The sequence below is a fragment of the Astyanax mexicanus genome, chromosome 12 (assembly GCF_023375975.1).
Source record: "Astyanax mexicanus isolate ESR-SI-001 chromosome 12, AstMex3_surface, whole genome shotgun sequence".
Classification (NCBI taxonomy): Eukaryota; Metazoa; Chordata; class Actinopteri; order Characiformes; family Acestrorhamphidae; genus Astyanax; species Astyanax mexicanus.
This window is the reverse complement of record NC_064419.1, coordinates 3,445,694-3,473,392: the sequence shown is the minus strand read 5'-3', so window position 1 is coordinate 3,473,392 and position 27,699 is coordinate 3,445,694. Positions and strand designations below refer to the sequence as shown.

General features: G+C 36.5%; 1 protein-coding gene across 1 annotated transcript; it reads left to right on the top strand.

Moving 5' to 3' along the window:
* Window positions 1-4,212: 4,212 nt before the first annotated feature.
* On the top strand, window positions 4,213-26,973 carry pnck (pregnancy up-regulated nonubiquitous CaM kinase). The gene is made up of 12 exons (XM_022670968.2): window positions 4,213-5,412; window positions 6,110-6,197; window positions 7,853-7,984; window positions 8,801-8,875; window positions 10,110-10,248; window positions 13,131-13,254; window positions 14,800-14,875; window positions 15,523-15,635; window positions 17,273-17,351; window positions 19,039-19,126; window positions 20,481-20,568; window positions 26,539-26,973. Exons 2-12 carry the CDS (start codon window positions 6,121-6,123, stop codon window positions 26,547-26,549), a joined length of 1,002 nt encoding a protein of 333 aa, XP_022526689.2. The 5' UTR covers window positions 4,213-5,412; window positions 6,110-6,120; the 3' UTR covers window positions 26,550-26,973.
* The last annotated feature ends 726 nt before the right edge of the window (window positions 26,974-27,699 follow it).

Below are 27,699 nucleotides of genomic sequence, written 5' to 3'. Positions count from 1 at the left end.
TCTGAGATACTGATTTTTGGGTTTTAATTGTCTGTAATCCATATTTATCAAGAATAAAAGAAAAAAACGCTTATAATAGATCACTCTGTGTGTAATACATCTATATAATATATGAGTTTCATAGTTTGAACTGAATTACTGAAATAAAGTGACTTTTCTCTTATATTCAACATTTTTGAGATGCAGAAAATGTCAAAAATATGTCATAAGTCTCTGTAAACTGTGATTTAGGAGTGAATAAAGCACGGTCACATGATTAAACTGCATTAAAATAATAATAACATATTAAAGTTTCCAGACAAATTGTGTGGATTAACACGTAAAAATTGACAGCACTAGTAAATACACATTGCTTGCCATTGTTTTCAATGAGAAAAACACCAGCACAGGCCAATGCCTCAGAAGTATGCATACGTAGTTGTCCGTTTATTTAGTAAAAGCAGGTTAGTGAGGTGTTATCGTGTGAGTGAGGTTAAACTGGGAGGAATGCTTTCAGTAGAAACGCTGCTTTGAATGCCCCTACAGGCCCTGATCCTCCACAGCTGGCAGACGGTCGGTTTCAGGTCATAGTGATAAAGAGACTCAGACTCGAGAGACAGCGAGGTCAATGTTCAACTGTCTTTCAGATCAGAGACAACTGCACACAGTCTGTCATCATCCAAGCCTGTTATCAGAGAGGTGTTTGTACTGTTATCTGTTATCAGATAGTGCTAATGCTGATTGAGCCATATTTTATATTTTAAAAGCATGATTATAGATGGATATGCTTGTTTACTGTATCTCTGTATGTACAGTTTGATACAGTGAATTTGATAGAGGTGTAGAGTTAGGCAACACTGCCTTCTTGTGGTCGCTTCATAAGTAACACATTTAGAATTGAGAAGATTTATTTTATTTAGTCTTTTAGAATACAACCCTGGATGCTTTTCATTTTTAATAATTTAATAAGAATTAACTGTTTTTATTTCATTGCGCATTATTTTATTTGAACCCAAGACTCAACTATGTTCCAAAAAAATTAGATGAATTCAAATATAATACAAGCCAACTTCACAATCAATGTTTTTCTTCATTTCTTTTTTACATTTATTTTCTACATTGTAGAATATGTAATATTAAAAAATAAGAAAACAATTAAAGGACACATAACATATGGAATTACGTAGTAAACAGTAAAAAAAATGTTTTTTGCACTATATGGCACACTTAAAATCCTTTCATTTCCTAAAAATCTTCTACCAGTGGGTATTAGGGATCATTAAAAAAAACACTGAAGTACATCGTTATACAGGAGTTTCAGTTTAAGTTATCCATCAGTATTAGCATTAGCTGCTAACTTCGCTACGCGAGAGCTCTTTGGCCATTCAGAGGTGAGTATTATAAGCCTTTAGTCTGCTGCTATTCCTGGCTAGCACAGCTAGACCAGTATTAGCATTAGCTGCTAACCACATTAAGTGCTAAGTTAGCTCTTTCGCAGTTCAGAGGAGAGTATATCGAACTGTAGTCTGCGTGTTAATCATGTTAAAACAAGCTAGATGGGATAAACCACTAACTAATATCACCCTGCCTTACTGGAACACTCAAGGTTCCTCAGTGTAGTTCTGCTAGCGGTTAGCTGCTAATGCTCCAGCTTTAGTGGATATCTGGAAATCTAAGCTTACTGTAAATAAATGTAAGCGCTTTACTCGCCTAAATGAAATTTGTGCAGATTAACATACAGCGTTCGTTTGACTTTAAAAGAAAATGTTTTTTTTTTTTTAAAGAATTACATTTTGGTTTACTTAGCTTAGCTTAGTTTAACTTGACACAAAGTACCAAAGTACCAAAAAAGAGGTCTTTTATAACATCCTAATTTTCTGAGATACTGATTTTTGGGTTTTAATTGTCTGTAATCCATATTTATCAAGAATAAAAGAAAAAAAAACGCTTATAATAGATCACTCTGTGTGTAATACATCTATATAATATATGAGTTTCATAGTTTGAACTGAATTACTGAAATAAAGTGACTTTTCTCTTATATTCAACATTTTTGAGATGCAGAAAATGTCAAAAATATGTCATAAGTCTCTGTAAACTTAGTTTAACTTATTTAAGTTACCCCCTCAGGGTTACTCGGGTTATTTAGTGTTACTCAGTGTAACTAGCAATTCCACTAGCGGTTAGCTGCTAATGCTAATGCTCCACCTTTAGTGGACATCTGGAAATCTAAGCTTACTGTAAATAAATGTAAGCGCTTAACTCACCTAAATAAAGTTTTTATAAGAGAAATCTGTGTAGATTAACATCCACTTCAAAGCCAAACATCATTTGACTTTAAAAGGAAATATTTGTTTTTAGGAATTCACCACCACCTGCTGAAGACCTGCTGAATTAGAAGGAAAGCAAGGCAACACCCCTGTTCCTTACTAGTGTCGCATAATGTGCCTTATAATACGGTGCGTTTTATGTATGAAAATAGACCAGAAAATAGACGTTCATTGACAGTGAACCTTATTATATGGTGTGCCTTATAGTGTGAAAAATATGGTATATAAACTATATGTAGCTAGTGCTGCCGTCTCAATGCTAAGTTGTTGCTCAGTTTTGTAGACAATGTAGTGAGTAGATACTGTAGAAGCCTGCGTTTCAGTGTGCATTCATGTCTGTTACCCTCTGATTCTCTTCTTTTAGTTGGGCTGTTACAGCATCATCCTTTCATCATAATTTCATTATTCTTACAACTGATTATAGATTTGATTTTAGTTTTTTGGAAATATATATATTTTTACATATTATGAGTCTTTAACAATAATTTATTAGAAGTTTTAATGAGGGATGATGGGTTCTCCCTTTGGGGGGTCTGGATCCCTACAAGGTTTCTTCCATCAACTTTGAGGGAGGTTGTTTTTGCCCACATCTTTCTTGCTTAACTGGGGTTTTATGATTTATTAATACGTATTAATAGATTTCTGTAAAGCTGCTTTGCAACAATATCAGTTGTTTAAAAAAAGTCTTACAAAAATAAATGTAATTTGATTTTAGATTATTAGCTAAAACTCAAAATACTGAGTTCCCTATTAGTTTTTGGTTTAAATTAAGAAATATATATTTTTTTAATCACAGCTTCTGTTCTGTTTCTCTCTGGCAGCAGTGGGTGAGGACGGTTTGTGGATTCGGGTGTTGAGTGAGTGTGCTGAAGTGCTGTGGTGCTGAGAGAGGAGGAGGAGAACAGTGGTGGACAGTGGATTACCCCTGTGCCCAAACATGGACTGAGCAATGCAGCCTGGATTTCTTCCACTGTTCAGAAAACACGCACATCAATGTAAACACAGACTGAGGCTTCTGCTAATCCAAATGTGAGAAATGACAAACAGTAACCTATCAGACTCGCACTCGGCCTGCCCGCCTGCTTAACGTGAAAAATAGCCACGTCATGCCAACCATAGCACTGCCTTCTGTTTTAAAAATGGGGGTTTAGGGGTTTTCCACAGCGGACGCAAGAGATTTCACAGAACTGTGAAAAAAAACACCATTTCTGAGAAAATGTTGATGTTAAACGACTTATTTGGGACAAGTTTCCACTAAACAGCGTACAGAAATTATTTTAACCCTTTCAGGGTTATGTATTTTTTTTTTTTTAATTCTGATTTCTTTAATTCTTGCATGTAAGAATAAATGATTTTTTTGAAATAAAAAAGTTATAGAAAAGTTATAGAAATTTATACACTACAATTAACATAAAAATACAAATAATACATATATTTTTGAACTGCACTGCAGACAACAGAAAACAGCATTCTTCTTATTTTTATATCATTGGAACATAATTCAGGTCTAAAAGGGTTAACAGAGAGAGAGAGAGATAGAGAGAGAGAGAGTATTCTATTTGTGCTGAACATGCTGGAGTGCGTAACTAGATTATAACCATGGCTTTGCTAGTATTAATAATCAATAATGCTTTATAATAATAATTTGCAAAGCTGTGTGAAAAAGATGCAATGGTGCAATGGTGCATTTTATCAATGTGTTAATAACCCATGCATCAATGCATCAATGTATTTTAATTGTATTATTTTCAGAAGCACTGAAGAGGAATATGAAAAAATGAAAATAACTGTGCATTCCTGCTTCCAGATTTTTTTTTTTACAAGGTGTCTGGAAGAGGAAGAATCTGCAAAAAAAAAAAACAAGTAGACAAGTTGTGAAACTGGGGAAAAAATATGATTTTTGATGGCTAAATAGGTATAAGGGATTCCAGATTTTTAAAATATTTTCTGCATGTATAAAACACAGTTAAAAAAAATAAAAACAGCAGTTTTGACAGCAGAAGGGGTTCTACGCAATATTAGACAGGTGGTTTTAATGTTATGGCTGATATATATACACAGGTAAAAACACACTTACTACTGAGATAAACAGGTTTAAACAGAACTCCACTGCTGCTATTAGACTCTTCTAATATCTGTCTCTGAATCACAAACAGACATTCAATCTAATCCAGTTAATTATAATCATTAAACACCAACCATATCTCTCACACTCAAACAGTATGGGGCAAATTCCCAAACAGGAATTAAGCTTAGCTTTGGATTGCACAGGATGTTGAATGGAGAAGAAAAATGTATTCTATGACAATACATAGGGCCTGGTGGTCTGAAAGTGAGATGTGTTCTGGTGTTTAAATATCTGGCGTGTTTCTATCTTGGTCGCGCCACTGACTGATTAAAACCCTGACAACAGCCCATTCCTATCTTAGCCATGTAGGAGTGCTATGCACTATGCATGCTCAGTGTGTGTACATCCCTGCTTGTTACACACACAAATAAATGTGCTGCAGAGCTCAAAACCAGCTTTTACATCAACAATAAACAGAACAAGGAATAAAATAACATTGATGTTTCGTTAAATGAGCTGCTGGTGTGTCTTGAAGGTGTTAAAATACAAACGTGCCAAAGTCAAAGCTATACACTAATGTTTAATTAGTGTAGCCACATCCAGAGATGCTTATATAATTCTTACCATACTGTAAGCTTTAAATATTTTTATTACTTTCCTTGCAGGGAGAATAAATTAAAAGAAGACCACAGTCCTCTTTCTCTCTCTCTCTCTCTTTTTCTTTCTCTTAGAAATCTTCCCTCCCTCTTGCTCTTTCTCTCTCTCTCTAACTCAAATAGCTCTGAAACACACATACACACAGACACAAACACACACACACACACACATTCATATACACACTCTCTCCACTTGTTCCCTAAGTCTCTTCTCTCAAAAGTGTGTGGGTGGCCAAGGTCGCCAGTGTAAAGTGAATGTGATTTTCAATTACACAGCTTCAGAGCAGGTTGAAAGTTGGGCGAGGTGGACGTAGAAGGCAAATTTTGTAGCTAGCAGATTCGGCACGGCCTGCGGAGCGTTTCGGGTGGCATCCGGCAGGTAATGGGCTCTTCTGTGACTCTTATTTTTCGTGGCCTTTCGTTTTTTTTTTGTATTTTGTATTATGTTTGGTGACTGATTGAATTGATATGTCTGGAGATTGGGGATATATCATTGAGGATTCGACGAGAATTTCTTAATAATATCATTCATCTGTCATTTTATGTTTTATGCATTGTAGCTTCTTTATTGTGGATTTTTTTGAAATAAAGATGGGTTGAGGCTAGAGAAGAATGCCATTCCTGTATTGTTTTCCCAATAAATGATCTCATATTAAAACCTAAATCTCGTATGCAGTGCATTAATATGACATTATTGCGACAGTAAAGACAAAACACTATTTTTCAAAGCAAGCAATGGAACCAATGCCAAACAATTTGGCAGCAGAGAAAACACACACACACACATATACGTACACACACACACACACCTCTCATCTGCTGGCTTTTGTCACGGCAATGAACCTGGCAGGAGTTATGAGAAGATTAGTACCTTGAGATATTGAGAAGAAGTGGTATAATAAGTCACTTGGAATCTAATGGGGAAGCAGTTTTATGCACGAGGAGGCAAATCAGTTGCCAGAGAAACCTGTGTGTGTGTGTGTGTGTATAAGTGTGTGTGTATTTGTAAGTGGTTATAGAGGGGTCACGCAAGCTATCGTTTATATAATTCAAGTGTTTACATGTTATTCACTCAGCCAAGGTGAAGATGCCACTAATGAGAGATGTGCGTAAGAAAGCGGATGACATCAGCGCCGTGTACGAGCTGAGAGAGAAGCTGGGAGAGTGAGTCATTTCTCTTCTGCATGTTTCGGCTTTTCTGCACTGCGTCCTGCTTCTTAATATTAACCCCTTTTTTCTCCAGATGTCAGTGTTTCCTGCTATGACGGCTAAAATCAGTGTGAAATTTGGCACAATTGACACAACTGAACTGGTCGATGCTCCACCCACACAGCCAATTATTATTATTTTTTGCAGTATATTGTCATTGTTGTGATCCATTGCTCTCATCACTGATCTTGCTTGCAAAGCTGGCTGTTATGCCGAAATCTGCACCCCCGCCAGGAAAAGCACCCCCTCACGGGAGCGTGTACTCACCGTGTTCTTGATAAAAGCGGAGACAATTGCTTTAGTTAAATTTAATTAAAAAGAAACACGCTTCAGAGAGGTGGCGCTTTTCATGGCGGGGGTGCAGATTTACTAGCAATTGTTGCTAGCTTTGACAGGCTTTGTAGAATATTGTCTAAAATATTGGGTTGTGTACTAAATATGTGCAAATTAATATACTTCTAATATGAACAGTTCTGTGGGCCCTATTTTATCAATCTATAGTCAAGAGCCATCAACCACACAAAGCACAGCTTGATTTAGGGCGTGTCAGTGTGTCTTTGCTATCATAACAACAGGAAAAGTACACCTTTCCACACACGGCTCGAAACACGCAAATTGCATGTACTAATTCTCTTAATTAATCATAGGTTTCATATGTTAACGTATGAGTGTAATGTAAAATAAACCAATGAGAGTGTCATGTGCCATTCCCTTTAAGAGCCAGGTGTGCTCGGACTTTGGGGGATTGCTATTTTAACTGTGCAGTGCTTATGCGCTTCTCAGCAGAAGAAACTGACCTGCTTATTTGCAGGTCATTTACAGGAACAGCAGTGTTATTTTATTTTGTGTTATTATGTATTATGTTTGTCCTAATGAGTGTACGTGTGTAACAAGAGGGGGTATTTATGCTTTGAGCACACCTAACTGTCGCCAGGGTTCTAATCAGTCAGTGGCGCACCTGTGTTTTCCATTGCCATGATAGCAATGCAACTTCCAGACCACTAAATATATTCATATATACGCAAATACATTTCTTGCTATTTATATTTCTTGCTATTTATTAATATGCTTTATACGCCCCAGTGAGTTTAAAGTATGTATGAGTAATTATCTGAGATTGATCGTATTTTTGATAATTAGATGTCTCATGTTTGTGTTCACTTAAAAAAAAAAAAAAAAAAAAAATGATGTGCCGAAATCTGCACCCCTGCCAGGAAAAGCACCCCCTCTCACTTTAACTTTAATTAGAAATGCACTCCCGAGAGGTGGTGCTTTTCATGGCGGGGTTGCAGAGTTTCTGATATTGCCCCCTTGTTCCGAAGCCAATGTACACACGTAAAGAAACAAATGGTAAAATGCTGCCTGCAGTCTGTATGAAGAGAGTCAGAGAATCACATTAAGGAAACAGATCATGCTTTTCTTTAGAGCTCATTCAGAGAGCAGTGCTGGCATTGGGACTGGCAGCGCTGGCAGTGAATCATCCTGCCTGTGCTCACAGCACGCGGCCTTGAACACAGCGGCGGAGCTGCAAACACAGCCGCTCAGAATGCCTTAGCGTCATCTGAATTCAATAGCACTGCGCTCAGCTCACACACTGTCATTTCTCCCAGAGGCTCTTTCTCAGAGGTGAGAGTCGCTCAGCACCGCAAGACACACAAGCTTGTAGCCGTCAAGTGCATCCGCAAGAGGGCGCTAAAGGGCAAGGAATCCATGCTGGAGAACGAGATCGCAGTTTTACGCCGGTTAGTGGCTCTTTACCTCATACTTTACATGTGAAATGTTTTAATGTTTGTCAATTCAATTCAATTCAATGTATTTACATTCATTACTCTGTAGGTAGAAGTATAGATACTAGAGTTTAAAAATACTTCTATAGAAGTTGAAGTATTTTACTCTTTAAGTAAAAGTGTAAAAGTACTGGTTTCAAAATTATGACTTAATGGGCATATACAGCTCTGGAAAAAATAAGAGACCACTAAAAATGATGAGTTTCTTTGATTTTACCAAATTGAAAACCTGGAATATAATCAAGAGGAAGATGAATGATCACAAACCATCAAACCACCAAACTGAACTGCTTGAATTTTATCCAAAAGCAGTGTGTAAGACTGGTGGAGGAGAACATGATGCCAAGAAGCATAAAAACAGTGATTAAAAACCAGGGTTATTCCACCAAAGATTGATTTCTGAACTCTTAAAGCTTTATAATTATGAACATGTTTTCTTTGCATTATTTGAGGTTATTTCAGCCATTTCTCATTTTCTGCAAATAAATGCTGTAAATTACTATTTTTATTTGGAATTTGGGAGAAATGTTGTCCGTAGTTTATAGAATAACACAACAATGTTTATTTTCCTTTTTTTCCCTTTATTTTTACTTTTTTTTTACATTTTACTATTTAACACATTTTACAACTCTTGTGGAGTGATGTTAGAACAAGAGCTCAAGCACAGTCTTGTTGAAATTCTAAAGTATGGTTAATTCAAACTGTCAATATAAAAAGGTGTGCTGCAGTATATAACTAAATATATGAAAATGTGTTTTACTGTTTCTCCAGAATCAAGCATGAAAATATAATTTCCCTGGAGGAGACCTTTGAGACGCCTACGAAACTTTATTTGGTAATGACACTGTGAGTAAACCTGTTGAGTAAACATGGAGATGAGCATGAGAAGCAGAGGGGTTTGTTTCAGAGAGAGAATTACAGACTGAATTTCAGATTTTGGCAGCCTTTTTCATCTTGCAGGGTTTTAATTTCCTGGGAGCCTCTGCATCATAGGCCAAGTCTCTGCTGAAGAGTAAACGAAACCATATATAAAATCACAAACTCAACCACTTGAACTGAGGTCTGAGTAGAGCTAAACTGGAAGCAGATTTGCTCACAAAGACTGAGTCTATTTTTAACCCAGACAGTGGCAACTTTAATTTACACATTTTTCAAGTTATGCCAAATATACAATTGTTTTCATCATATAAGGCGCATAAGACCTTTGATTTTCCCAAAAATCCTTAAGTATAATTTCTACCAGTCAGGTATTAATGAGCAGTAAAGTACAGAAGTTATACAGGAGCTTCAGTTCAGTTATTCAGCATTGAGACTGGAGCAGTATTAGCATTAGCCGCTAACCGCGCTAAGTGCTAGCTCTAGCTCTTTTCCTTCCAGAGGTCTGTAGCCTGCTGCTAACCCAAGCTAGCACTGCTGGAGCAGCATTAGCATTAGCCGCTAACTGCATTAAGTGCTAGCTCTTTCACTGTTTAAAGGTGAGTATATTGGACTGTAGCCTGTGCATTTACCGTGTTAAGGTTTTCAGGAGAGAAATTTGTGTAGATTAACATCCAGCTCTCATTTGACTTTACACGAAAATGTTTTTTTTTAAGAATTACAGTTATGTTTACATAACTTACCTTAGCTTTACTTAACTTAATTTTTACTTAAAAAAGCAAAATAAAGCAAAATAACTGTACAAGATTTTCTATATCAAATAGATTTAGGGAACAATTACAATATTATTCTAGTGAATGAATGCTGATTGGCTGTAACGCTTTGATGTTTTACCTGAAGTACCTGGTTTACCACTGCTGGTATATATAAAAACTCCACCGTTAAACTACAGAAGCAAACTTCAGACATCAGACATGTCTTTGCTGATTGGCTGAGCTTGGCCTGAGGGGAGGGAACTGTGTAAAGGTTGATCTTTGGCCAAACCATTGGTTTAAAGGCTGGTTTTGGACCAGACTGGTCTTTTACCCCCAGTGGTTAAAATAATGAAAGGACCAAAAGGCTGATCCCTGTCCAGTGGCCTGTGGCGTGCTTAATGTGGAGTGTGTGTTGGTTGCGTGTTTGTGTGTGTGTGTGTATACCGCAGGGTGACCGGAGGAGAGTTGCTGGACAGGATTCTGGAGAGAGGAAGCTACACAGAGAAGGATGCCAGCCGGGTCATTCTGCAGGTGCTGGAGGCCGTCAAGTACCTGCATCAGCTGGGCATCGTACACAGAGACCTCAAGGTAGCACTGAGCACATTTTAGTACTGGCTATAGGTCATTATTTTACCTTAAAATGTTTATGAACAGACAACTTTAAGTAGTTTTATATAAATTAATATTAACTTATGGTTTAGAGTAGAAAAGAACAAAAAAAATAGTTTATTTCTGGGAGTGTCTTTTAGCTTTATCCGAATAACTATATAAAAATATATATATAAAATAAAATAAATAAATAAATAAATAACACAAACCATACAATCATACATAGACATACATTCACACAAATTGACCAAAGAACACACACTAGAGTAATTATAATACACTTTACATTTTAAATTACATTTTAAATTACAGTATGTTAACGCATTAAACACAAAATTATTTTTCTATCTTGCTAAACTGCAAAATAATTAAAACACATCTGACAAAATCTGTTAAAATTCACTGTTAACCCCACAGTTACAGTTCTGGTGTATGTATTTAACCTTTTATGTTATTTATTGATTTAAATAAATAGAAATAAGTATTAAAAGAAATAATGCGACTTTATGTAGGCACTTCCTAGTACACAATGTGGACAAAAGTATTGGAACTCAAGCTATCCATGTTATGGTCAAAGCAGACAAAAATAGTACTATAGAAGTATAGGGAGTAGTCAAAACATACCAGCAACAGAGAGCAAACATACCATAAACAGGAAACAGTCCTAGAGTCATACACGAGCAGGCAATATCACAGGGTAGAAAAAAAATTGAGGTCAAAAACTAAACAAGGTTGTACACAAGAGGGTAAACACAGGCAATGGGATAAACACGTCAAACATGAGAAACCCAGCAATACTCAGCAAGGTGTGTGTGGAATTAGGGTGTATATATATGGGTGCGGACAGGTGAGATCAATATTCCGGTGATTCACTACCTGGAGGTGCTGTGTGCAGTGACATGTGATCATGTGAAGGAGTGACGTAAGTGTGTAAGTGCATTCTGGGCATCGTAGTCCGGAGACTGGAGATTAAGAAACTAATTGGTTTTTGAATGAGGTTACAATGGATGCTATTACCCCACAATGCAATGCAAAACAGAAATAGAGGAGGTACTCATGTCTGAAACAATATAGTAAAATGGAATGCTGGATACCAGTGCAAGTGGAGCAGTAACAGGGGCTGGAGAACTTCCTGTTAGTAGTAATAATAATTAGTGTAATAATTTGCCAAACTTGCACTATTAACATTAGTATAACTAACATAGTATGTGCTTTTTAGTATTAGTGTACGATAAACAATTGGGACAGAGCCCAAGATACAGTGAGATACTTGAAGATAAATCTTATTATTCCCATAAAGAGCTGCAGCTGTGTCTAATCATGATGGGCCTCAGGTGAGGGGCTGAGGAGCCTAATCTCAGCACACAGGAGAACATGGTGTGTGGATGTGTAATATCCAATAAGATCAGCAGAGGGAGACATTTCATTGTATTAGTTTTAAGGTTTGTAAAAAGGCCTGTTTTGCAGATCTGTTTTTCTGCGTTTTGGGTTTTGCCAAACTGTCATTTAAATAAAGAACATCAGTGTTTTCCACGTACTGAACTCCTATTACTCAACCAGACCAGGGACCAGTGTAATCTCCTGAAATGGGTGATTCTGGTCATTTTGCAGCCAGCGGTTTGGTAATTATGGAGTGGTCCAGTAAGTACTGATTTTGGGTGCCAGTGTTCTTGCAGAACTATCATTAGCCAATTGTTTGTAGTGAAACAGACACTTTTAGCCTAAATGGTTTGAGATAGAAAAAGGACTCCAATAGATTTACATGGATAAGGGCTGTATTTCCTAGGGGTCTAATTATAGAGGTTTAAAGGTGTCTAAAGACTGAACAATATTAAAATACCCTATAAAAGGCCTTTCTTTACAAAAATGATATAAATAATTTACTAAAAATGACTAACAACACAAATTATATTTATTAACTACCAAATTTAGTGCAGTAACTGCTTCAAAAGTGATTATACGTTTTATATTGCATATTATATTTGTGGAAGAATGACAGCACAAAGCACAGTGTCCAGGGTTAGTGTATTTTTATTTAGCTTATCAGATATATTTTCTGATCGTTTGAGGCTAAATGCAAAAATGTAAAACTAGATGTAAAAACTCATTATTTATTTTTTTACATTTAGCACAGTGTAGAAAAAATGATATTTTATAATATTTAGTTTTTCCCTCTCTATCCCTCACAATCGTAATTCTAGGAAATATTTTTTTTCTTTATTTTCCTTTTTTTTTCTATTTTTGCACTCTGTAACAAAAGTTAGTTAAATTACACCATACAAAAATATAAAACTTTTTATTATTTTTTTTTTTACATTTAGTGCAGTTTAGAAGAAATAAGTTTTCACACAATTTTTATAATATTTTGCTTTTCCTTCTCTATCTCTCACAATCATAATTCTTTATTTTCTGATTTTTTTCATTTTTTCATTTTGCAACAAAAGTTGGTTGAATTAGACCATCAAATTCTCAAATTTGTGTTACAAATTTATGTTATTTGTGTATGAAAACCCATTTCTTCTTTACTATACCAAATGGAAAAAAAAATACATTGCGATACATCAGCTCACAGACGCCTTGTGTTGATCGACGTCATTCAATGGCCAGTTGTGCCCTCTTGGGGCTCCAGCAGCTGATGGCGAGCTCCGGCAAGCTGCATGACCGGGATTCAAACCAGAGCGCTTAGCCTCGGTGCCCTATATTAGCTAACATTTTGATTAAAATGTTCCATATCGAGGCTGTGCAAAGGAGTGTCCAGGCCAAACCCTCATATGTAGTGTATGGATGTAAATGTAGCATAAAATTAGATTAATACAAAAAGTGACTGTAGAATTTTCTCTTTTTCTCTGTTTAACTGGCAGCCGGAGAATCTGCTGTATGAAACTCCTTTAGAAGATTCGAAGATTGTCATCAGTGACTTCGGTCTGTCTAAGATGGAGGAGCAGGGAGCGCTGTCCACCGCCTGTGGAACCCCAGCGTACGTAGGTAAGAGGAGTGTATAACCACACTACACGCTTAATTAAATCTGCCACATAAGCTGTTCTGGTAAGTTCTTCTCTAAACACATTTAGATGATTATTGGCGATTTGGAGCATCATTTAGGCCTGTGGTCTGTAGCTGAGTTTCCCAGACGTGCTGTATCTGAAACAGCATCTTAAGGCTTTTAGAGGGAGTTCAATAGCGTCATTATGTAACTGGAGAAACTCGTCTCAGAATAGTAATGGCAGGAATGCTTATATTGCAGACTGCTTTATAACGGTTAAGTGCATTTAATTAATTCGGGCTATAGCTAAAGTCATTTATCTTCAGACTGATTATTTTAGCAAATATCAGCTCGAGAGAACATGAGCTATAGGCTTGCAACTTATTGCCAAAGAATCCATACAAAAAAAATGCTGATAAAACAAAAGCCTGGCCAGCTCAAGCTGATCAGACTAGTTTTCCTGTTTAGCTCTTGACCAGTAAAGGAGAATTTTCTTTTTTGGGTTTGGGTTTGATGGTTATTTGGGATAACAGCATCATAAACCCAACCAAAATAGTCAATGATCAGTAGAATCACACTTGCTGACCAGCATTAATCACCCAGGTGGTACATCAGTATATGATCATCATGTACTTGCTTACCAAGAACAGGCTGATTGACCTCCTTGACCAGTGTGAACCACCTGACAACCAGTCTACCATAATAAACCAAGCTTGATAATCATCATCACCAAGGTGGTCGACGAGCATGACTATCATGAACCCAGCTTACAATTGTAGCTAACCAAGTTAAATAAAGCTAATCTACATAAACAAAACTGTAAACTACTGAAAACTGTTTATTTGGGTGAGTAAAGCGCTTCCGTTTATTTACAGTAAACTTAGATTCATATATTTCTCCGGCACTAAGGCTTGAGCATTAGCATTAGCAGGTAATCATTAGGGGGTAATGCTAATGCTGCTCCAGCAGTGCTAGATGGGGTAGCAGCAGGCTACAGGCCGATTATACTCACCTCTGAACGGAGAAATAGCAGTTAGCGGCTAATACTAACGCTACTCCAGCCCTGATACTGGAGAAACTTCACTGAAACTCCTGTATGATGCTGTACTTCAGCGGAGCGGCTTTTCTGCTATTTAATACCTGACTGGTAGAATTTATACATAAGATGCATTGATGATTTTTGATGCATTGATGAGTAAAGTATATTAACAGCGCCTTATAGTGTGAAAAATATGGCACGTTTTTTTTTTGGACAGCGTATACTTTAAATATAAAGACATTGCTAACAGTACAGCGCCTTTAGGGAAGCCATCCAAGGTTAGCATTAGTAGGTCTAATAAACTCATTTCCCGCTTTTATTCTGTTTCTTCTATTCTGGGCTGATTTTCCCCAAATGCATTGTAGCACATAGATCATCAGGCAACAGAGTGAGCGCTACGCCGAGCAATGCGACGCTTGTGAGAAAATGGGACACTAAATCTTGCATCGTGTGCGTCTGATCATCGATTTTAGTTACTCTATATGTGTGTGTGTGTATGTGTTTGTAGCTCCTGAGCTGTTACAGCAGAAGACGTATGGTAAGGGAGTCGACCTCTGGGCCCTGGGAGTCATTTCATTTATATTGTAAGTTGTGAGTGTGCACACGTGCACATACAGTACACACATGTACACACTAGTGTAAGCACTAATATACCTATTGTTACATATTGTTATATTTACAGCCACATCTAAATTCAGTGTACTATGTAGCTCGACATGCTTGGCACATTTATGCTACATTTATGTATATTTATGAGATATATTTATGAGATACTGTATTAAATGTGTATGGCTGGTTCACTGCATATGTAATTGAGCAGTGACACACTTCCTGTTGTTGTCTTACATCATAACGCCAGCACATCACATCTGAAATGAGACACTGAATCAAATGATCACATTTTACATGTTAAAGCTGGAACATAAGGACTGTCTTATTGGAGCATTAACCTTTAAGCATTCTGCTGACCTGATAATCAGTATATTCTATTAAACCACATAGAGAATATAATGTGAAAAACAGGTAAAAGGTAGTATTTTCAAAAAATAACTTTTTAATTTGTTTAACAAGACTCTAGCATGTCTAAATACAACAGTCTAACTAAAGGAAGAGAGAGCCAGAAGGTCACATAGACACAGGAGCATCCTGAAATGCAACAAATCTGCTTGATCGTGTGCACACAGTGGGATAATGGATAATCCATCTCACAGTATGTTTTCTGTCTCTACAGGTTGTGTGGCTATCCTCCCTTCTACGATGAAAACGACACTCAGCTCTACAAGCAAATCATAAAGGCTGAGTTTGAGTTTGACTCACCGTACTGGGATGATATATCTGATTCAGGTAATGCCACTCATAAGAAAATCACTAATATCTAGATTTGGATCATTTATAATTCATTCATACCCTGCAATTTTTGCTTGTTTCAGATTTGGGTTTTATCTGTGCAGACTGTGCATTTATATTTAGAGGAGTAACCAACATGAAACTAAAGAGCTGTCTATGGATGAAAAACAATCAATTGTAAAGCTAAGAGAAGATGGAAAATCAATCAGAGCCATAGCTCAAATATTGCGCATAGCCAGTACTGCTATATGGAATGTCTGAAAGAAGAAAGTCATCACTGGTGTACTATATATAACAGATGTCAAACAGGTGATGACAGGTGAAACAGGTGATTGTGAATGAAAAAAAAAAGACTCTAAAACAACAGTAAGTAATATCAAAAACATCCTCCTTAATCTATTTTAAGTTTGCTCAGAAGAAAAATGACTGGGTTCAGGCCAAAGGTGCTATCTTTAGAATTTTTGTCTCGCATTTATATTTTAATGTTAAATGTACAGCAGAAATAGGAATTGGCCTCACAGTTCCAATATTTTGCAGAGGAGTGAATCAATATAGAAACACATACAGTAGTACATGATGAGAAAAAGAAACGTGGTTTTTAAAATGGTTTTTAAAAAATATCCAAAGTGAAACTGCATAATGACTATGAATATTAATATACTCATCGTAAATATATGTTACGATCTATTTTTTTACATATATTTTTATGGAATTAAAAAAGAATAAAAAAACACAATAAATGATACAGTATCTACAGAATTACAGAAATGTAATTTATATGCTTGTATAGTACTTTATCTGACTAAAAAACAAGATACATTAGTTACACTTGTTGCTATGTTGCATTATTATTATTATTATTATTATTATTATTACTATTATAAAAACTATCAATACTATTCTAACACTGTAACACCTCTACACACAATAATAATAACTATCTGAGGACTAAAGATACCTGTTAGGATGTTGCAGATATTAGATTTTCCTCAGCTCTGTCTCCTGGACTGTTTCTGCAGTGTAAAGACTAATGATTGCCCTGTTCTAACATCCTGGCCTAACTTCATCAGCTCAGTATTAGAGGCGTGTGAGTGTGCGCTGAAATACAGCAGTAGATACAGCAGTAGAGGAGAATATTAGCCTGTTCACAGAGCGGAGCTTCTCCAGGGCTGCGAGTGGGAAACACAAGAACACTTACTCTCCTAACACCTCTAACACACTAACTACTTCTAACCTCATTTCCTTCTTCCCCTCCTTCACTCCTCTATCCTATTACTCCCCTTTGACCTCCTTTTATCCCTATCCAAAGTTGTTTTTACCTTTAAACTTATTTTACATTGTACTTGACTATTGTAAGTCGCTTTGGACAAAAGCGTCTGCCAAATGTAATGTAATGTAATGTAATGTAAAAGAAACACTGCATCACAGAAATGGATTACATTTCCCTGCAGGTAAAGGTCGAGCAGACAGCAGGACAGAGAGGAAACATCCGAAAGTGTCTGAAATAGGCTTTTTAAAAATTCCCATTGAATTAATGGGAAAAAAGCGTCTCTATTATCTCCACCCCTTGGTGGACCACCCTGTAAACGGTATTGATCTTGTTCTCTCCTGTATTTTTCCGTTAATGCTCGCAGCCAAAGACTTCATAGTCCACTTACTGCAGAAGGATCCGGAGAGGAGGTTCAATTGTGAGCAGGCCTTGCAGCATCCTTGGTGAGTTTATAAATAGCAGCGGTGGAGTGGTGGGAGAACAGAGGAGTCGATGGGTGGCTGGAGAAACAGATGCTGGCCTTGAGAGAGAGAGAGAGAGAGAGAGAGAGAGAGAGAGAGAGAGACAAATATAGATAGAGATAATATTTTGCACCTCCTCTGTTTGTGTGTAGGAGTTTATGCTTTAGTCTGAGCTTCAGTCATATACACACAATTTAACAAATTTTCTTTAAATAAACATATATTAAAAGTATTATAAGTATTCATACAAAGTAGAAATACTCTGTCTCCAAACATTTGTTGATTTTATCCACTTTTCTCCCTAATTTGGGAGGCCAATTACCTTTAAAAACCCACACATTAGTCCTTTTCCCTATCACTAGTGATGTCCTAATACTGGGAGGGTGAAGACTAGCACAGGCCACCTTTAAAGGAGAACTCCAGTGTAAAATGGACTTTTGGTGTAGTAATACATGATAAAAAGTACTGAACGTAACTGAAAACAACATATATATATACATAGACTCCCCATAGCATAGCAGCCGGTGCCAGGAGGCAAGCTATGGGGAATCTATGTATTTATATGTCTATGACATTATCAATACAAGTATGGCGGCGCTTGTAGCTGATGCTGAAGGCGAAAGAGCTAGCGCTTAGTGGCTAATGCTAATACTGCTCCAGTCCCTGTGCTGAAGAAACAGATGCCGGCCTTGAGAGAGAGAGAGAGAGAGAGAGAGAGAGAGAGAGAGAGAGAGAGAGAGAGAGAGAGAGAGAGAGAGAGATAGAGATAATATTTTGCACCTCCTCTGTTTGTGTGTAGGAGTTTATGCCTTAGTCTGAGCTTCAGTCATATACACACAATTTAACAGATGTCTCTGCAGATCACATTTACATAATTTGTAATAATCTTTAAATAAACATATATTATAAGTATTATAAGTATTCATACAAAGTAGAAATACTCTGTCTCCAAACATTTGTTGATTTTATCCACTTTTCTCCCTAATTTGGGAGGCCAATTACTTTTAAAAACCCACAACTTAGTCCTTTTCCCTATCACTAGTGAAGTCCTAATACTGGGAGGGTGAAGACTAGCACAGGCCACCTTTAAAGGAGAACTCCGGTGTAAAATGGGCTTTTGATAACATAATAAAAAGTACTGAATGAAACTAAAAATAACATATATATATACATAGACTCCGCATAGCATAGCAGCCGGCGCCAGGAGGCAAGCTATGGGGAATCTATGTATATATATGTCTATGACATTATCAATACAAGTACGGCGGCGCTCGGAGCTGAAGCTGAAAGCGAAAGAGCTTAGTGGTTAATGCTAATACTGCTCCAGTCCCTGTGCTGGAGAGTTAAACTGAAACTCCTGTACTTCAGTGGAATGACTTTACTGCTCTTTAATACCTGACTGGTAGAATTTATTCACAAAGATTATAAAGAGTACTGCTGATTTTTGGGAAAATAGAAAGAAAAGAAAGAAAAAAATAATTAAGTGCACCTTATAGTTTGAAAATATTGTAATTATCCTTTTATATGAGCAAAAAAGCTTTAAAATGCAAAATGACATTGCACAAGACACTGCATTTCTTGTAATGTCATAATTGTGCATGAGAATATTGTAAAAAGATGCTAAAATTATATACTTTGAAGCCCTAATTTGTGTGTTATTTTGCGTCAGGATTTCAGGTGGAGCTGCTCTGGATAAGAACATCCACGGTTCAGTCAGCGCACAGATTCAGAAGAACTTCGCCAAGAGCCAGTGGAAGGTGAGACAGTGCCCGCTGTGTGTGTGTGTGTGTGTGTGTGGATGCTGGTTCTGTGTATGGATGCTGCTGATGCTGATGCTCATGGTTGACGTGTGAAGCCGGGTGACACCTCTGTTACTCACCTCCACATCTCACCCGTCACACTGAGTCTTCTGGAAGAGCTTAGGAGGAACACATCTGCTCTCGCCTCAGATCAGACTACTTATCATCAGATCATCAGAGCACATCCTGCCCCGCTGCTTCACACGAGATGTGCAGTTGGATGCAGGACTCAGGAGCGAAGCTGCTTGATTCTGCCGCTCATCTGTTCTGATAGAACACAGAAAAAAAAGCTGGTTTAGGCCTCAGTAGGGCTTAATCTCCAGGCAGAAAATTTTACATGAAATAACTGCAAACAGACAAATAAAAGATGAGTACACAGATCAGCCGTATCATTAAAACTACGTGCCTGATATTATATATAGGTCCTTTTTTGGGAGTTTGCCTAAATCCAATGACTGTGGAGAACATGGACAGCCATCAGGTTTAGCTCTTCTACTCCACCAATCCACACACACAGATCAAGCATAGCAGTTTGAGTTAGATAGATAGATAGATAGATAGATAGATAGATAGATAGATAGATAGATAGATAGATAAATAGATAGATAGATAGATCTGTGATCAAGACAGCAAGTCTTTGTGATGCATCAAGAGCCACTGTATCCAGGGTAATGTCTGCATACCACCAAGAATGACGAACCACATCCAACAGGATTAACTGTGGATGCAGAATTCAAGGTGCGCCTCAACTCTCCTGTTTCCACCAGAACTGTCCGTCACCACAATAAATTATTGTGATCTAAAACCAGGTGTTTCAGTTTCATTGTCCACTCCGCTGAAGTATAGCATTATACAGGAGTTTCAGTTTAGTTCTCCAGCAGCGAAACTGTAGCAGAATTAGCCACTAACCAGCTCTTTTGCCGTTCAGATCACCTACCTTTTGAGAAACAAATTGAAAATGTTCTATAAAAGGTGTGGCAGCCCACCTTCTTTACCTATATTTAAAAAAAAGACTCATTTAACTAGACCCACTGACTTAGGATCTTTTTTAATTTAATTTTTTGACTATATATTTTTTAGTTTTACACTAGGTTGAGCATATTTGTATTTACTATATTTACACTGTATGTATAATTATATTATACTGTATGACATGTTAGAAAAAAATATCTGTTTTAGAAAACTTTTTTTTGTGTTTGTTGTTTAATTACATATTTTCTTGTTTTCCTTGTTGTGCTTTATGTTTAAAAAGCAAACTAAATAAGATGTATATATTTTGGGTCCTAAAAACAACTTAACTGTGTGTTTTTAGAGAGCCTTTAATGCCACCATGGTGGTTCATCACCTCAGGAAGAAGGCTCATACCAGTGAGGAGGAGGTGGACGCATCCATAAGTACTGGTGAGTGAGCTTCATTCACACACCGATTAAACGAGCAGCCACCCGAAAGGATAATGCTGCTAATAAAGCGTGAAAGCTAATAAGGTCAGCTAGCATTATGCTAATCATGCTAATTGGCGACCACGGTTTTCATTCATTGCTCACTTTGTTTTGGGTGAAACGCGGCTTTAAATCTAATCCTGAACGCATTTAGCTGTTGGTTCAGACACAACAACAGTTGGCCCTTGAATAACCTTTTGCAAATGTCATAATGCTAATGACGTTACGGCTACGCCTTGTTAGCCATGTTAACAGCTGCTAATGCACTGAAGGGACTGAAATTAACCCAACCATATCATTTTGGAGTCGCTTGGCAATGGGTGGGTGAAAGTTGGAGAGAAATGCTAATGTTGTAAGAAGTAAATGAAACTAAATAGCCTGCTTTTAGTAGTTTGCAGGTGAGATTTAATTCATTTGTGATTAATGTGATTATTCCATTCACTGGTACTACTGTAGGTTTGGCCAGCCCAGCCCTTGGTAATAATTTGCTAATAATTCTAATAATTCAAAGCTAATAATTCGAAGCTTAAAAGCTTAATATGGTGGTAGCCTGTAACTGTTTTAGTTGAGTTTTTCTTTTACCTTGTTATTTATTTTAATTATTTTGTTTTTTTTTATTTATCTAATTTTATGTTTTACCATTTACCCCTTTTATTTTATTTATATTATATATATATATATATATATATATATATATATATATATATATATATATATATATATATATATATATCTTTTTTTTTTTTTTTTACTTAATATTATTTATTATCGTTATTATTTATTTTAGTTCCATCAGTTAAATTTTTTTAAATTGTGGTTAATTTAGTTCTTTATTTTTATTATCATTTTTTTACTGTGTCTATATATTATTCTATGTATTTATCTCTTTGTTTTATTGCTCTACATTTTAGCCTGTTTGCATATCCTTTTATTTTGAATGAATAAATTTAAATTTAAGTTTCAACTCTATGTAACTCTATGTAAGCTCGGCTACATTGAAAATGATGGTTACCCGAGTGAAATAAAGGTTGATTGATTAATTGATTGATTGAAAAGAACAGTCAGTTAAACACCAGTTATTAGCATAATCACTTTACCTTAAATATAGCTGAGCAGCCAAGACATGTTTGATATTAAATGTATTTCTTTATATTTATACAGTTTTAAAGTTAAGCTCTGGTATTAAACATATATCATTGCACAAATTCGTTACACGCCGCTTCCACACCTGCAGACCTAGGAAGAGTTTCTTCTCTGAGGCTGTGACCCTGTTGAACTTAACACTCTCACTAATTGCAACACTGCGCTCACTGCACTGTTACTATACTTACAATACTCGTTTTCTCACTGCACTATTCATATTGTTCTTTTTGCATCTCATACCTGTAGATCTGTATTTATTTCTGGTTAGAAGCTAACTGCATTTCATTGGATTGTACATGTACTCTGAACAATGACAATACATTTTTGAGCTTTGTCCAGAAACTCCAAAAACCAGAAACGTTTTCCTACCAATCCTCCTCTTCCTTTCCTCTGTGAACCTGAAACTGATTCTGAATAACGAAAGCGACAAAAGAAGCTGATTAAAATCTTTCTAAAAAAGCGACTTCCAGCGGAGGAAACTTCACAGTCTCCTACCCAGGAAATGTGTTAAAGGTTTTGGTGTGACATCACTGTGACCACGCCCACAAAGCGCAGGAGCACACCTTTTTTTTTTTAATCAAATTAATTATTTATTAATTTTTTTTTTTTTTACACCTTTAAAAAACACTTACGAGACTGTAGAACATATATCATCATTTAATATGAACACATAAAAAAGAGATAAAATAAAATAAAATTAAATTAAATTAAATTAATAATAATAAAATTGTAGAAATGTAGTGTTTTCTCTGCAATGAGCTAGGCTGGGTAGTAATAGGGTGAGCCTAAAGCGAGCTTTGTGATTGGCTCAGTTCATCAGTAGTCAAACAATTTGAAAGAGATCAGCTGTTTCAGGAAAAGTAGGAAAGGAGGAGGAATAGAGGAGTAAAAGTAGGAAAGGAGGAGTGGGAGAAGTTTCTGGATGCATCATTAAAAAACTCCTCCAAAGGGACTGAAACATGAATACCTCCAACACTCCAACACGGCTAATCAGCCAGCTAATTAGCAGGTGAGTCGAATCAGGTGTGTTTGAGCAGCAACAGCGAAACTGCAGGGGATCACCGTTCCTAAACCTGAAGGATTAAGAAGTGTTTCAGTGGCCTAAACCATATAAAGAAGCGCGCTTGTTGCTGGAAGCAGGTCGAGAAAGGTGTGTGTGTGTATGTTTGTGTGTGTCTTTATTTATAATAGAAGATGTGAGAGTTCTATTGTGTTTTTCAGTGGTGTGCAGTTAGGCCCTTTTAATGGGGTTACAATAAATGCATGTAAATAATTACATAATTTTTAATCAGGAAATATATATATTATAGCTAGTGCTGGACGATATGGCAAAAAATTATATCACGATATATTCCTTAATTTCGGTCGATACGATATGATTTCGATATCGATATAAACTATATAAAATACTTTGAAGGCCTTAGAAAAACTGCTAAGAATCCCTGCAATGGAAATCTGTACACTACTGTCTGAAATCTTAAATTGAAGTCTTTAAAGCCTCCTCTCACAAAAAACTGTATAATACTTTATAAATAAAAGATTATCAGAATAAATCAATGCTCACTTTTATTTGCATGTAGCAAAATAAAAACATGACATCCCTGTCAAACACAAACCTATAACCTATATACAAATTACCAATATAAATAACTTTACATTACAACAGAGGCAGAGCTTCTTATTCTTTTGTAAACATATTTAACAGATCAAAACAAAAGTGCTTCAACCAGAATAGGGAATAGAAAAAGCCTTCATATGTATAAAGGGAACATGATATCCCTGTCAAATAAACAAACCTATATAAACTTTAAAAAACTTAGATACAACATAAACTACAAAAGTGTTTTAGCCAGAATAAGGAAGATATTGTGTGTAGTGAATATGCTTGAGGTGGAGGAACGGATGTATTACTGTTGCTGGTCGGCTCCACTCTCCAGAACAATTTGGAGCAAGCTGAAGTCTGAAGTTTATCAAACCTTTGAACGCCGAACCACTGAATTAGACCTGCCTCCCTCAACTATCCGCTCATTCTTCATTTAAAATGTCCTGCGATGAAAACGAGCGGGTTAGGGTCGGTTTCGTTTCATCGCGGGAGGTTTTAGGTGCGGAGCGGAGAGGAGCGGAGCGCAGCCGAGATCCGTTTGGTTAGGGTCGGTTTCGTTTCATCGCGGGCGGATTTTAGGTGCGGAGCGGAGATCCGCTCGGTTAGGGTCGGTTTCGCTTCAAGGCGGGCGGGTTTTAGGTGCGGAGCGGAGATCCGCTCGGTTAGGGTCGGTTTCGCTTCATCACGGGAGATTTTAGGTGCGGAGCGGAGATCCGCTCGGTTAGGGTCGGTTTCGCTTCATCACAGGAGATTTTAGGTGCGGAGCGGAGAGGAGGCGACCCAAGTCTAGCCTAGCCTAGCCTAGCTGGCTACGTGCCTGTATGATTGCGTCATCACGCACTGACGTAGCCCGGCTATGTTCAGGGCTGTAGTGAACTGACGCAGCTAAAAAACGCCTGTCTGTAAATAATACATATCGATATATCACAAAAATGATATCACCGTTATTGAAACATTTCTTATCGCGATAAATACCGATATTGAAATATTGTCCAGGCCTAATTATAGCTATTGTAAGTGTAAGAATTTATTTTATAAATCAACTAAAAAAAAAAAACAGCAACTAATTTAAAGCATTAGTCTGTGTTTTTTTTAGTTGCTACAGGACTCTTATCGAACTGACAGCAGTTCTAACCAATCAAAGCTTTTTAAAATGCCATCTGCCCCCACGTGACTGTGTGACCCTTCTCCTGATTTTGAGAAGGGTGTAGTAATGAATCTATTAGCAAAGTCAAAGCAAGTATAACCAATCAGGTTCATGATTTTCACTACGGGGGCGGGGCCATGGCTTTCTAACCCTGTTATGTGTTGCTTAGTCATAAACGGAGCTCATGCTGGATTAATTCAATAGTTACCTAACTATCATGGAATTGCGGCTGTAAATGAGACAAATATTATCATATATCATATTAAAAAGCTTTTTTTAAAGCCTGTCCTTCAATGTGAAAACAAATCACAATAATAGGCAGCCTGACTGGTGAGTTTTTGTGTGTACTTAATGTTTTGGCTGCCCTGGTGTACTGTAGACATACAAATGAGTGATCTTTGTTAAACGGTTGTACTTGTAGGAATATTAAGCATTTATTGTTGGGTCTATTGTATAGTTTTGTAGTTTATAGCTGTATTTGTGCGCTGTTGGTTTGTATTAAGTTAATATAACTAAGTCAAGTGTGTGTGTGTGTGTGTGTTGGGGGGGTGGGGGGTATGGTGGGGTGGTTGCAGAAAGGGTACCCACTATATTCACTGCACGCCACTGGTGTTTGTTATAGTGTTTTTTAGCTACATTATGTTAGATTCGCAGCTCCAGTTTAAAAGTAAAGAAGTGAAACATGGCAGAAAAACGTCTTGGCTGAGAGGCTGCGTTTGCAGTAAGTGCAAAATTGTGTAAATTTGTTGTGATATCAGCTCAACTCATAATGATGGAACTAACAGTGCATGCATGAATAATGTAAGTTGATGTGCTCTTGTTATTTTGTACACAAAATGTGTGAAAAACATGTGTAGCACAAATTTAAATATAAAATGTGTTGCATAAATATTCCCCAATAATTATATATATATATATATATATATATATTATATTTTTATTTTATTTTTATTTTTTTTGCACACTATTGTATACAGTACCAGTTAAAATTTTAGACTAATATTAAAGTCATCTAAAATATGAAGAAAAACATATGGAATTGTTCAGTAAATCAAAAGGCCCCCCCCCCCCCCCCCCCCCCAAAATAAGTATTTTAGATTATTCAAAGTTCCTCTGGCTCCTCTTGCTTGTGTTTTTAACTTTAAGAGGTAGTCACCTGCAATGGCTCAGTTAACAGCTGTGCCTCGTCAAAAGTTAATTACTTTTCATGTTCTAATACAGGAGAATCTAAAAAAATGAATATCGTTGAAAAATGACAGTCACTCAGTGTGCCAGCTCCTGCTGGAAAATGAAATCTGCATCTCCATAGAAGTTGTCAGCAGAGGGAAGCATGACACAATCACTGATTGGTATATATATATATATATATATATATATATATATATATATATATATATATATATATATATTACACACACACACACACACACCCTTTTATAAAGTAACTTTTCATTAATATTCTAAGTTTTTGAGATGCACCTATATATACACTACCAGTAAAAACACCCCCATTTATTATTATTATTTATTTTTTTCATTTAAACTTTTTTAGGATCCAGTTAATAACCTGAAAACCCCACATTTTGCAGTAAACTCCTAAGAAAGACAAATTAACAAGAGCATATGGGATGCACCTGACAAGAGCATTAGTTATGAAGTTGTTGAAGATCTATATATATATATATATATATATATATATATATATATATATATATATATATATATATATATATGTGTGTATCTTCAACAACATCTTCAACAACTTCATAACTAATGCTCTTGTCAGACTCTTGAATGCCTGATCTATACAATCTATCAGAAAGCTGTACAGTAGAGACAGTTACTCCAACAAAAGCAGGAAACATTTTTTTAATACCCTTGATTTGATAAGAAACGCTGAATAAGCATTAAGCAATGATGTCTCAATACTTTTGTCCGTGTAGATCTGAGGAGATACACAAGTGGATTGATTTTAATGGAGATCCATTAGGCAGATAAATGAACTGTAAATGGTCTTCTTGTCTCATTTCTGCTACAGGGACCTCATGAAGACCCTCTGGCGCAGGACCAAGAGTCCGTCAACTCCACGAATCCGACTGCGCTCTTGTCCTAGCAGGGCCTGCGCTCCGAACTGCTGATGTAGGCGCTATCTGCTGCTTTGCCTGAAACAAACCAGTATGATTTTTGTGCTGGTGCCAGATGGAACTGTATTGGAGGCTCCTTTGTGTAAGTTGCTACTGCTGCACATCACCGCACTGTTTACCTGTTTACTGTTTTAGCTAGCGTACGCTAAACTGTCATGCTGTGGCGGCTTGTTTGTGTTTGTTTAACAGTGTGCTGCTATTTGAAGTACTTTATATTATTAGCTTTGTGTGCTTTAAGCTGTTCATAAATAATGATGACACATCTGTGCATCTGTGCTATGTAGTGTAGGAGAGTAAATATGTACATAGAGTATGACAAAACAATGTGGCACCACCATATATATATATATATATATATATATATATATAAATACATACAAGGTGCATCTCAAAAAATTAGAATATTATTGAAAAGTTACTTAATTTCAGTAATTCAGTTCACAACTCATATATTATTGATAGTGTCTCAGAAAAATTAGACCAATTGGAGCTTTTGCCAGTGTGGGCAGCGTGACAAATCCTGCTGGAAAATGAAATCTGCTGGATTTGGCCCACTGTGTTTTATTATCAAGTCTAAAGTCAGTGCAGTTTTGTTTTCCTGGTAAATGTTACAGCAATTCATGCTTCCCTCTGCTACTGACAACGTTTTTATTATTGAGATGCAGATTTCATTTTCCAGCAGGGTTTGGCACTCTGTCAACACTGCCAAAAGTACCAATTTGTAATAATATTTCATTGTTCATTATAAGTTATAACGATCAGTCTGTGTGTAATACATCTATATAATGAGTTAAAATTACTGAAATAAAGTAAATGTTTAATGATATTCTAAGTTTTTGAGCTGCACCTGTATATACAATACCAGTAAAAGTTTTAAAACATTCCTGTTTATAATTTAAACTTTTATTTTATTTTTTTGGCATTTAAACTTGTTTAGGATTCAGATAATAATCTAAGAACCCCACATTTTGCAGTAAACTCCTAAGAAAGACAAATTAACTATAAACTGAAAAAAAAAGTAATTTACTGGTTTTGTGCCAAATCAGACAGAACAT